Genomic DNA, 12,277 nt, shown 5'->3' with positions numbered 1-12,277 from the left:
ACATGGTCAAATATTCCTTTCAATAATTTGTCTGTTATTTTCTTCAAAACATACAACTGAAGGAGAACACTTGTCTCTAACCATAATCATCACAGAAACAAATTTTAGTTGATTATAAGTGAATGCATACTATTTAGCTCATTATAAGTGTATCCTTGTATAATTGTTTGTTCTGTATCACACTCAGATTATTTTTTAGGCCACTGTAAAAGTACAGTTTCATTTTGGGATTAATAAAATATCTGTTTATCTATGTAATGGCCTAATGACTGCAGATGGTGGATTATGAAGCCTTGAGAATGTCATATTACATGGCTAATACAAGGGCATAACAGATTGCATGATTCCTCCATGACTTTTCAGCACAATATCAGATTTTCACAAAGTACAGCAGATGGCTGCATTTTGATACACAGTTAAAATGCTACCTGATAGCAACAATGGCTACAAGAATATTTTCCGGGTATGGTAAATACAACAGCAATCCCTGTTTGTTTTTTATTTTTCCATTATGTCATCATGCAACAAATACAAGACATCGGGGAGACAAACCTCTCCTCTGGTCCAGAACACCCATTTTTCTTCTTTCCTTGCAACTGCATTATGTGTATTGTAGTTCTGATTGAGTGCTCATTCTCTATCAGTTCTCATGCACACAGAAGCTTAAAACAAAATCAAAACTACTTTATTTTTTCATGGCATGTCACAGAGTGCTACGATTGAGCCGCTAGGGTCATCATCAAACCCAATGGTAGGTCACAGACTCAGGATTATGTAAATGAAGGCTATGGTTGCTGGAAAAGCTTTGTAATGTGAGGCCAGCCTTTTGCAATACTGTATATGCCTTTAAAGGAACAGATTACAACAAATGGATCACTATCACTCTAACCAAACAGCATACTGTAGTCTGCTTTGTATGGAATTTTATAGTTCAATGAAAAAAGTATTTGTCTCTTTCCAGTGTAACCTCAATGGGGCACCACTGAACCCAAAGCTACAGGCACAATAGCACCCAGCACAGCTATGGTTTCAAATAAATAATTTTATTTAACAAATGAAAATTCTCTAGACCAACTCAAGAATGTACACAATTCTTATGTTATCCACTCCTTCCCTCCACCAGGTGAGTTTTTGCACTCTGCCTCCCAACTCTGACTCCCTGAGGAGATGTGGCAGGCTTCTTTTAAATTGGACCTGGGAATGCCTTCTGTGTTAGAGCAGTAGTCATTTGGAGTACTTCTGGGTCATATGGAAACCAGGGCAGTCTTCCCCAGCAGGATCCTCTTTTGGCATCCAATGACCCTGACAGGGCTGATCATCTACACTCCAACTTCCATGTAACCCTGCGGGAGTCCTAACTGGGACCACCCTGGATGGACACCGCCACCTACCATGTGTGGAAACAAACTGCCTCTGGGATCCATGTTTGCCCAGTTCATTCATTATCTTTTCACCCCAACTGGTGGAATAAGGATTGCTACCAATCCCAGCTAGGTTGCAGCTCCTTTCATGCTGTAAGGATTTACTCTTCCTCCCTGTCTGAATGCCAGTCCATCTAATTGGCACCTACACCAGTTTCTTGTGTTGTTGCAAATTTTTGATACAAACTGTTTCCAGGCCTTCCACTAAAATCTAATATTAGATATTAAAAAAAAATACATTTCTGTTTCATTTATTTCATTTATCTAGTTGAGAAATGTAATCAGCACCATCTGGCACTCAATGAAAAAGTAATTGCCCCTTTATTAAATCAATTAAAGGAATAATTTAAGCAAGCTGATTGAATATAGACAGGCTTGATTACAGCCAGCCCCACTCAACATGAACCTCAGTTGTTTTGCATGTTTTGGAGTTAAGTTACTAGCACAAAGATTCAACAAGCACATGATTAAAACAAACTCCTGGAGAGACCAGAAAAAAATTATCAGTCCAGAAAGGACCACAAATCCATTTCTATGACTCTGGGGCTCCACTAAGTGATAATGAGTGCCATAATGGAAAACATTTTGTGCCTACCTGCAGCATTAATGTAGAAAATAACTCAACAACACAAAGCTGGCGAGACTCTACCAGTTAATTAAACTCCACTCCTGGATTAAGGAGTGATTGTGCTGGACATAAATAGTGAATATCAAAGATCTGGAAGCGATGAAGCCCAGCTCATTTTTGGAACTGGGATTGGAAGAAAGTCTCATGCATTCAAGAATTCATCCTGCTGCCTATGGGGGTTTAAAGGCATGCATTTTTAGGTTTCATTTCATGTTACACATTAGATCCTTTAATATGAGTAAAGGAGCCTTAAGTGAAACTTATTGCCATATAGTAAAAAGACTATTACAGGTATTTCCAATTCATATTAGTCATGTACCTATCTGTGGACAACCTGTTTCATATGCTACACATCATAAGGCTTAGAAAGTCCTGAAATAACTCCAAGAAAATAACACTGAGCTCAATGTAATGCAGAAACTGCCCCAGCTCAGATGGGCATCTCTAAAATAAAAATACATATGCTGTCCAAAGTAGACATGCATGAACACCCTTCTTGTAAAAAACACCCAAAAGGATATATTAGGTAAGAATGAGCTAGTAATTCCTTGCCATACATTTTAAAATTTTGTCACATCCATTTGTAAAATCGCCCAAAATTCATACTCTACATTAGTAAAGTATAACACATGGGCTGCAAATTAACTTCTTCTTCTTCCTCTTCATCTTTTCCAACTTTTATATGGGGTCAGTTGTGCTTGATCAACCTTCTGAAAACAGCTAGTTCATGCACCTCCTTGCCAGTCCAGGCCTTTTTCTTCAGATCTTCTTTTGCTTTATCCATCCACTTCTGCTTTGGCCTCCTTGCTTTCTCTCCCCCCTTACTACCATTCCCATTGCTCTTTTGCTCACATATTCATTGTCTCTCATCATTATATGTCCATACAATTCATCCTTCTTTCCTGTACTTTCTTATGTATTTCTTGTACTTTTGTTGTACCTCTCATTATCTCATTTCTTATTCTGTCCTTTTTTGCAACTCTACACATCCATGTCAACATTCTCATTTCTGTCACACCTAACTTCTCCTGTTCTCCCCTTAAAAGAGAGAGGGTTAGTTTCAGGGAAGGCATCCTGCTCTGACACTTAGGCAAAACCTTAATGATGGGCCACAAGTGAATTATTTTACAATTCTTTTACAGTATTTTGTTGCAAAGTCATGTAATGAAAAATTGAGTCCAATATTTCTAATTTTAGGATTTTATTTAAATTATTTCAGTTTTCTTCAGCAGGCTTCCTGATTATACACAATGCACTGATTCAAATTGATGCATTGTTGATAGTCTTCTCTGCCATATTTACCATTAGGGTGCTTGCTATCAAATGTCCAACCTACAGACAAGCAAGATGGTGGGGACAGTGCATTCATGAGTTTGCACACAGTCATGGTAAGGATTTTATGCAGAATAACAGACATGGATCATTTGTTCCTATCAGAGAAAACACGTTGGCGCACTGGTGAGCATATTTTATTTTAGACCTTTTACATAACCAATTTAAATAAACTTAAATGATGGCTAGAAATGTATTTATATTAATGCTATGATGTATGTTACAGGTTTTAAAATTCTTTCTACAGGTTTGTTAATGCTGCTGGCTACTTTGATATGATTGCTAATGCTCTTGAAGTGGCAAAAGAAGAAATATTTATCACCGATTGGTGGTATGATAAACACTATAGTCTTACCATTTTTCCTGTCCCGTGTGTTTAAGCTACAATTTTTTAAGTGACATAGTTTATTTCACTCTCTTTCATTTTTACCATTATTAAGTACTATGTCATATTGTTTTTTTCTAATGTAAGCTCTAAAGCAATCATGAGTTTCTTACATGTACCCTGAACCATTAATCATTTAACTATTGTTTTACTTGAGTCAGGTTAAGTCCAGAGATCTTCCTTAAGAGGCCAGTGGTGGATGGAAATGCTTGGAGGCTAGACTGTGTTCTAAAACGCAAAGCTGTAAGTTATTTTTCACAAAGCATTTTTGTTTTACTGTATATATTTTATTTGTCACTGCTTTCACATTTCTTTGCAGCCTTTGTCGATTTTTGCAAAGCATTCGACTCAGTTGATCGAGCTGTCCTGTGGGACATCCTAAGGGTTTGCAGGATCCCCTCGAGATTGCTGAATATCATGGCCGGCCTGTACACTGGTACTGTGAGTGTTGTCCAGAGTGGAGGCAGGACCTCTGTGTTTTTCCCAGCTGATTCTGGGGTTCGTCAGGGGTGTGTTTTTGCTCCTACTCTGTTCAGTGCTTGTATGGACTGGGTGTTGGGCAAGGTTTCACGAATTTTGATTTTGCTGACGATGCTGTGATCTTCGCAGAGTCAATGGAAGCTCTGATCGGGGTGTTTGAGAAACTGAGTGAGGAGTCTGAGTGTCTGGGCTTGCGAGTGTCCTGGATAAAAACCAAGATCCATGCCTTTAATGACCTCTTGGGCACAGCCATCAGCAGTGTGTCTGTTTGCGGAGAGAGTGTTGACCTTGTTGAGAGGTTTACTTACCTTGGCAGTGACATTCATGTCTCTGTTGACTCTTCCTATGAAGTCAGTAGACAGATTAGGAGAGCATGTGGGGTCATGAGCTTGCTGGAAAGGGGTGTGTGACGCTCCCGATATCTCTGCAAAAGGGCAGTCCAAGTCTTTAGAGTCCTGGGGCCTCATGTATAACGCCGTGCGTAGAATTCTCACTAAAACATGGCGTAAGCACAAAAGCCAAAATGTGCTTACGCACAGAAAAATCCAGATGCAGGAATCTGTGCGTACTTCAACTTCCACGTTCTTCCGCTACATAAATCCCGGTCAGCGTGAAAAGTAACGCTTGTGCACACGCTTCATGTAATGCCCCAACTCCTCCCAGAATTACGCCTCTTTGAATATGCAAATCAATATAAATCGCCCTTAAGCTCAGCCTTCTGTGAAAAGACAATGGAAAAAGCACGGGGGGAAATATAAGAATTTCAGTGAATACCAAGTGGAGGCAAAGTAAAAACATACTATTTGTTCAAATAAGCCGTGGTATAATCAACAAAAGGAAGTTGATCGAGTGACATAGCATGTTGGAGAAACTTGAAAGCTCACGTTCACAAAGTCGCACAGTGCCAGAAATAAAAAAGAAGTCACATGTCAAAGTCGCCATGAAAAGGCGAGTTGTAGCCCACTGTCTGAGTGTCATATGAAAGCTTATTAGGGTACAGAGAAAAAAGGCACACAGTGGGGAAAAAGCACAAAATGTCAACTTCAATCTCGACATTTTTGCTTTAATCACGTAGTTTATTTTGTCATTAAAGTAGAACATCATAAAATTCATCTTAAAATCATTTAATTAACCAGTTTCTCAAATCACATCGTAATTAAAGTATAGCACGTTAAATGTTTTGTTTTGTATGTGATCCTTTATGTGCTCTATGTGTGTGAATCACTACTTGTTTCTTAAACCGGTTCTCTTCCTCCGACAGGACACAGAATCCATTACATTCGTGATATTACGGCTCTCTGAATAACTAAAATACTGAGATGTATACGTAATATAATTTTCATGATGATAGGAGTTAAAGCACGTTATTAAACATGGATTTCACTGCGCAGTGATTGTGTGCGACCTTCGATGAAATAATTTATTGCAGCAGTACTCATGGGCGGCTCTAGGCTCTAGAAAGAATCGGTGGCCCTTTCGCCCGCCAATGTCAATATGGTATCTTATGCACGGTGGATGGCCACGTCCGTTGCGGACACTGCATAGCCGCCTCGTGCTCATGACACAAGCGTTTAACTTTTGTCGAAATTTGTCCCTGCGTTTTTAGCTGTGTCGTTATTTTCTCTTTCTGTTTTATATTCAATATATATTGGCGTGGCCGCCACTGCAGTCCTTGCTTTTCTTTCTCCAAGTAACCAATCGCCACACAATCAGCTCTGTAATAGGCGTTAAGCCATCTGTAAGCTTAGAGCGCTGATTCTTCAAAATGTTTAAGGAACATTGAACTATCTTCGTAGTTCATGTTTAATTATTCTATCCTTCACGCCAGTCCCAGTGAAGAATATAGATGATTTAAATGAAGTTAAAGTTTTATCTGTATAATATAATAAACATATTTTGCTGAATTTCCTCTTAAAAATGATATCGTCATCATATGTAAATAAGCGCTTTATAAAGTGGCGTAGGTTGTGTAATATTATAACTGTAGTGCAAGTTTACAGTGAGGTAATTGTACTTATAAGTACAAACAGTTCTACAAGGAGCACTTGATTGAGTGCGTTTAAAGTTCTTGGGATGAAACTGTTTCTGAACCGCGAGGTCTGTACAGGAAAGGCTTTGAAATGTTTTGCCGTTCTGAGGTAGCGTGTGCTTGATGCTGTATACTGATAATTCTCTTCCTGATCAGCTGCTGCTGTGATTCCCCACTCAGATACAGTGATATAAATACTCAGAGTGGTGCAGTGAGAGTAATATGAAAAAAGATGATCCGCTGTGGCAACTCCTAACGGGAGCAGTTGAAAGAAGAAGAAGAAGAAGAAGGTGGTGCAGTGAGAGTAACAACACTAAAGCAGTTATGGTAATTGGAATACTATGGCTATTCCATGGACCATTATATTGTTACAAGTTAATTACAATCAGATGCATTACACTAATAAACAATATGCGGTTAGTTTCAGTGTATTTATAAAGCCGCCTCAGGAAAATAAGGAGTAACCACACAGGAACAGGAGCATTGCTTTGACGCTGTGTCCTGCCAATCTGCAAAACCGAGCGGAGAACTTGCATACGACAAGGTATGAGGATGGAAAAGTGCGTGGCTTTACGCCAAGTGTAGGTTTTATACATCACGATTTGAACGTGGAAAAGTTCTTACGCAACATTTCTATGCGTACGCACCATTTATACATGAGCGCCTGGTGCTTCCTGTCTTGTTATATGGTTGCGAGACATGGATGCTATCCAATGACATGAGATGAAGACTGGACTCCTTTGGTACTGTGTTTCTCCGGAAATCCTTGGGTACCGTTGGTTTGACTTTGTGTCGATGGAGAGGTTGCTCTTGGAGTCCCAAATAAGGCACATTACCTGCATTGTGAGGGAGCATCAATTACGGCATTACAGCCATGTGGTGCGTTTCCACGATGGTGATCCTGCTCGTAAGATCCTTATTGTTGGAGACACAAGTGGCTGGACCAGGCCAAGGGGTCACCCACGTAACACCTGGCTGCTACAGATAGAGGGTCATTTCCGGAGGGTGGGACTGGACCGCGTGTCTGCCTGGGGGGTTGCAAACCGGGATCTCAAGTTGTTTTGTTGTGCAGTGGGTGCGGCAACGCACTGTACCAGTGCATGCTCCCCAACTTGACTTGACTTGACTTAACCTTAAGGAAGATTGCACTTGTCTTTTATTTTTTGGCTGAGCCAACTATGGAAGGCAGTAATTTTTCTTCACTGAGGTGTGATTTTGCCTTGTATCATCACATAACCTAGGTGTTAGCTTCTTTCAGGTCAAAGGAGGGATGATGTGGAGACCTGTAGCTAGGAATGTGTGAAGCATGGCCAGGACATGCTGCAGATGTTCCTTTAACATGCTGGAAAAATGGCAATGTTATCCAGATAGGCAGCACTAAAGGTTTGATTGAGCAATGGCAGTCTGTCCACCAGATACTGGAAAGTTTCTGGGGCCCCTTGCAGCCCAAAGGATAGAACATGATACCACCTGTGGCCACTAGGAATGCTAAACACAGTTTTCTCTTTACTTTTTGGGTGTGGTGGTATCTGTCAATACCCCTTAGTCATATCCATTTTTAGGAAACAAGCGTGGCCAAACATTTTAATCAGATTGTGAGACTGGGGTATCAGGTATGCATCTAACTGAGAGACCTGTTTGAAGTCATTGCAGAACTGCCATGATCTGTTGGACTTGGGCACATGCGCAATGGGACTGGGCCAGGGGTCATTACTCAGCTTTATAGCCCCAAATAGTAATACTTTCCTAACTTTCTGCTTAAACTCATTTAATCTTGTCTCAGGTATCCCATAAGGGTGGATTACTCCTGGTTCCATGATGACGCTGTGCATAATCAAGTTGGTCCACCCTGGTTTGCTATGGACAACATCACTCATCCATGCTATAGTTTCATACAGTTAGGCTCTTTGGTCTTGGGGCAGCTTACCATGTTATCCAATAATCCTTTGCCTTCTTTAATCTCTTAAGGATCCAACCAATGTGCCAAGAATTTAGATTGAGAGGTGGTAACTAGTACCATGACATGCTCCTCTAGCTGGAATTTATGGAGGGTAGCCGCACAATCGTATTGCTAAGCCTGTGCCTGCTTAGCTGCTTCTATATGATTTGCTAGTGCAACTATACAATATATTCCAATACAATAATGGGCTGATAATCTTGTTCTTCCCATTCCTCCTTGACCAAGTCCAAAACAACCCTCAGCTGCTTCCTGTACAGTAGAGTGAATGTGAAAAAACCTTTGGAAGCCTGCAGCACCACTTTATAGGCAAAAAGAATGAATGACATAAGATGATCCCAGTCCTGCCTGTCTTCACACATCAATCTTTATTAACATTTGTTTTAATGTTTCATTAAACCTTTCAACCAAACCATGTGCCTGTGTATAGTGCATCAAAGTTTTTATGTACTTTAAACAAAGTAGGGTGGTGAGGTCTTTAAAAATTTGCACATGAAAGGGATACCTTGATCTGTAAGGAGTTCTTTACGAACCCAGACCCGTGCGAGCACCTCTAACAACTCCTGATAAATGGTTTTGGAGTCAGACACAGTGGGGTGGCTCCTGGATATCAGGTGGCATAGTTCACGAGCACCAGTATATATCTGTGACCCAAATGGAGGGCTCAAGAGGTCCAACAATGTCCATGCCTATCTGCTCAAATGGAATATCAATAATCGGCAAAGGTACCAGTGGCACTATCTACCTTAATTGACAAGTGCTTTACTTCTTCATTGATATTTAACCAATTAAAGCATAATTTAATACACACCAGTGTCTTTTCTGGGCCTAAATGACCACCCATCAGATAAGACTGTGCTGACTCACATGGTACCGGCAAAGGGCTAGTATGTGTTGCCGCCTTGGTGTTCTGCTACTCGATATAATACATAATTTTTGATTATAAAGTAGAGTCCCTGTGGTCTGGAATGTGAGATGGACGAACTGTTCACAGAGATAACCTCATTACAGATGTGCTTCAGGAAATCATCTAAACTGGAATTGTAGGCTTTGTAAAGGGTTGGTAGGATGGTCATCAAATGTGTCAGCTTCAGGAAGGGCATTCACCAGAGTTGATGATTCATGAGGAGAGGTTTCCATGGGGATCCCATCACATTGTACTCCTACAGCTTTTGGCCATGCAGAACACCTTATATGGAGTGAGCATGTGTGCCTGAGAACCGGCAACTGGATGTTCTGGGTTTGGAATTGCTGGCTTTTAACATTGATCATCTATTTGTTCAGGTTTTATGCAGTCCTATCCTATTAGTATTACATATGTGAGAGCTGGATGAACAACCAATCTGAGCTTTTTTTCTTGTCCTTAAAATGATATAGAGTGGATATTGTCAGGCCTTTCCATGTATACAGGTGAGGCTTATCATTTTCTTTAGCAGTTGTTGTAATCAGCATGCAACAATGGGAATGTTCCTTCCAGAATCAATTAGAGCTAACACCACTGTCCCACTGAATTTAACAGACTCCAAATAAAATTCAGTTGGTCACTTCCAAATCACAATACCGTTTTCTCTAGGTCCTTCAGCACTCCATGGGTTTGTCTAAGTGGGGGCAGTTGCCCAGGATCCACACACTTGCAGCAGGAAAACTGGATGGAGACTTCTTTGCGTGCACCATGATGTTCCCTTTACTTTGCTGTATCTCAGGCTGACTTAGGCATTGTGGCCAGGGTTTCCTTCTGTCTTCTCCAAGATCCCCATCCATGGTAGTGCTGCCCCTTTCAATAACAATGAGCTTTTCCAGATTTCTACAACTTTGTCATCACACCAATCTCACATTAGATTTACTCAGAGCAATAATTTAAAAAATCACAGGCTGTAACTTCCATGATCTGTTCTTTTGAATTGTCTTCCGGCCGGACCCAACAGACTATTCTTCCCAAGGTGTTGAAGGATTGTGCCCATTTCTATTCTCAGACATCCTGTGTTACTACATAACGTGCTAGTATTTCTTTTTCAGGGCTTCATAATCAAACACTACAGCGACATCTATATTACAATAAGCTCTTTGGGCTTCACTCGTAAAGAATGGGGTGATTATGTGTGCCCACAGTTTTGGCTATGGGGGACTGCCGTTTGTTGAAAGATTAACAAATAAGCCTCAATATCATCAGTTTTTTGCATAGGTATAAATACCTGAGAAGGTCCCAAGTTGTACTCCCGCTGTATTGCCACTTCCATGTTGCTCTGTGCCTCACCTTCTGCAAAGCCAATATCCTGGACGGTGAACTGTACTGAGAGTTGCATGATCTGTTCATCGAGCTGTTGCACAATGGTAGCAATGTTCACCTTGTCTGTCATATTCCTCAGGAAAATCCTGTTGACTCCGTCACTGTAAAAAGACACATCATAAAGAGAAGAAGAGTTGGGGCATTGTAGGTGTTTCTGTATATTTGTCCAATGATGTTAGGCAAAGACAAGATTAAAAAAAAAAAAGATTTCCTATGATGTCAATAATGACATAGGACATATTTTCTTAGAGGTCCTCACTTCATTATTCCAAGGTTTGTTCTGATGGGGCCGACAGGATCAGGTAACCTTATGTAGATGCAGGAGTGGAAGGGGCAGAGTGACATCATGGTTTTTCCAGAATGTACTCCTTCATTCTAATGCTAAGATCTTGCCTGAAGAAGGGGCCCAAGTTGCCTCGAAAGCTTGCATATTGTAATCGTTTTAGTTAGCCAATAAAAACTGTCATTTTGCTTGAGTTCTTCTTTTGCTTAAAAACAAAAAGTGGTGTGTACTTAGCTTTATTTCTTGACTTTTACTATACTTACTCTGCACTTAGATTTTTTAAATCTGAATTTTTGTTTCTGATTTAGGTGTTAGCAAAAGGCAGGACTGATTTTTGGTTTTGAAATTTCTTTTTTTCTATGTTTCTTTTCTCAGTTACTACATTTAAATTTAACTAAATATGACTTGTTCATTAATAATGACAATACTTCATTCTTTCACTAAAGACTAAGTACTATCAGCCATTTACAGATCAAATCAAAAAGATGCAAACTTGATGCCTACATAAGCATGCTGCATTGTCCTCATATTATCTTTTTTCCCAGTATCCATTTTAATAAAGGGATAAGTGTTTATGTACTGTATCTGTCTGTTTGTCCATCTGGTTTCTATGTCTCTGTCATTCCAACAGATGACACATCACAAACATTAACACTAGTTTTATAAATCCTATAGCAAATTGCACATATCAGAGACATATGCATTGCATGTTGCACTACATACATTTCATGGCACAGCTAATATTAATATTTACTTAACAATGTCATCTACATGCTGTAATCATTCAGCTGGGGTTTCCTCCCTGGCTTTTTATCTGTTTTTAAGGTTTCCGTTATTGAATTTTGCTTTCTATCTTGTTACACTGAATAGTTTTTTTACCTTAGTATTTTTGGTCATTTGTCATTTTGAAGTTTTCCTTTGGTTTTTTGTTTTTGTTGTTACTTGTTCTGCTGAGCTCAAGGGAACATAACCTTCTAATGCTGCAGCTGCTTTCTTTGGTGTGGGCGTATTTAAAGCCCTGAGGTGCCTCAGATAAGCAATCCTGCTCATGTTGTTTAGGTCCATATTCGATTTTCTGGATACCTTGTAAATTTGATTGGTCTTTTGAATTGTTGTTTGTGGTTTTTTTTATATATACAGTATATATATATATTTGCCTCTGTTTCTACTTGTCAATTTTTGCATTAAAGATTTGGCTTTTGATCTTTTTTGGTTCATCTATTTTAGGATGTTTGATGCAAGCATTTTTCTTTACTGTGTCCATATTTTTTAAATATTTCTTTTTGTCATGGATTATTGGTTCCTTTGATTTTGGTTTGGATTCATATTTAGTCTTTGAAACATTGTTTATTTAATAAAATAAATTTAAATAAATATGCATTTCTGGGTGGCACAGTGGGTCGTGCTGCTGCCTCGCAGTTTGGAGACCCGGATTCGCTTCCCGGGTCCTCCCTGCGTGGAGTTTGCATGTTCTC

General features: G+C 39.7%; 1 protein-coding gene across 3 annotated transcripts in view; it reads left to right on the top strand.

Annotated features, from left to right (window-relative positions):
- si:ch211-168k14.2 (phospholipase D1) overlaps positions 1-12,277 on the top strand; it is a 213,282-nt gene that overhangs the window by 105,370 nt on the left and 95,635 nt on the right. For all 3 annotated transcript variants that reach the window (XM_039744794.1, XM_039744793.1, XM_039744795.1), the window contains 3 exons: positions 3,358-3,507; positions 3,629-3,712; positions 3,928-4,009. In XM_039744794.1, coding sequence (XP_039600728.1) covers positions 3,358-3,507; positions 3,629-3,712; positions 3,928-4,009 — 316 coding nt within the window. The remainder of the gene's footprint in view (positions 1-3,357; positions 3,508-3,628; positions 3,713-3,927; positions 4,010-12,277) is intronic.

Source organism: Polypterus senegalus, chromosome 2 (genome assembly GCF_016835505.1).
Source record: "Polypterus senegalus isolate Bchr_013 chromosome 2, ASM1683550v1, whole genome shotgun sequence".
Lineage (NCBI taxonomy): Eukaryota > Metazoa > Chordata > Cladistia > Polypteriformes > Polypteridae > Polypterus > Polypterus senegalus.
The sequence above is the reverse complement of the archived record's forward strand: the minus strand, read 5'-3'. Positions and strand labels throughout refer to the sequence as shown.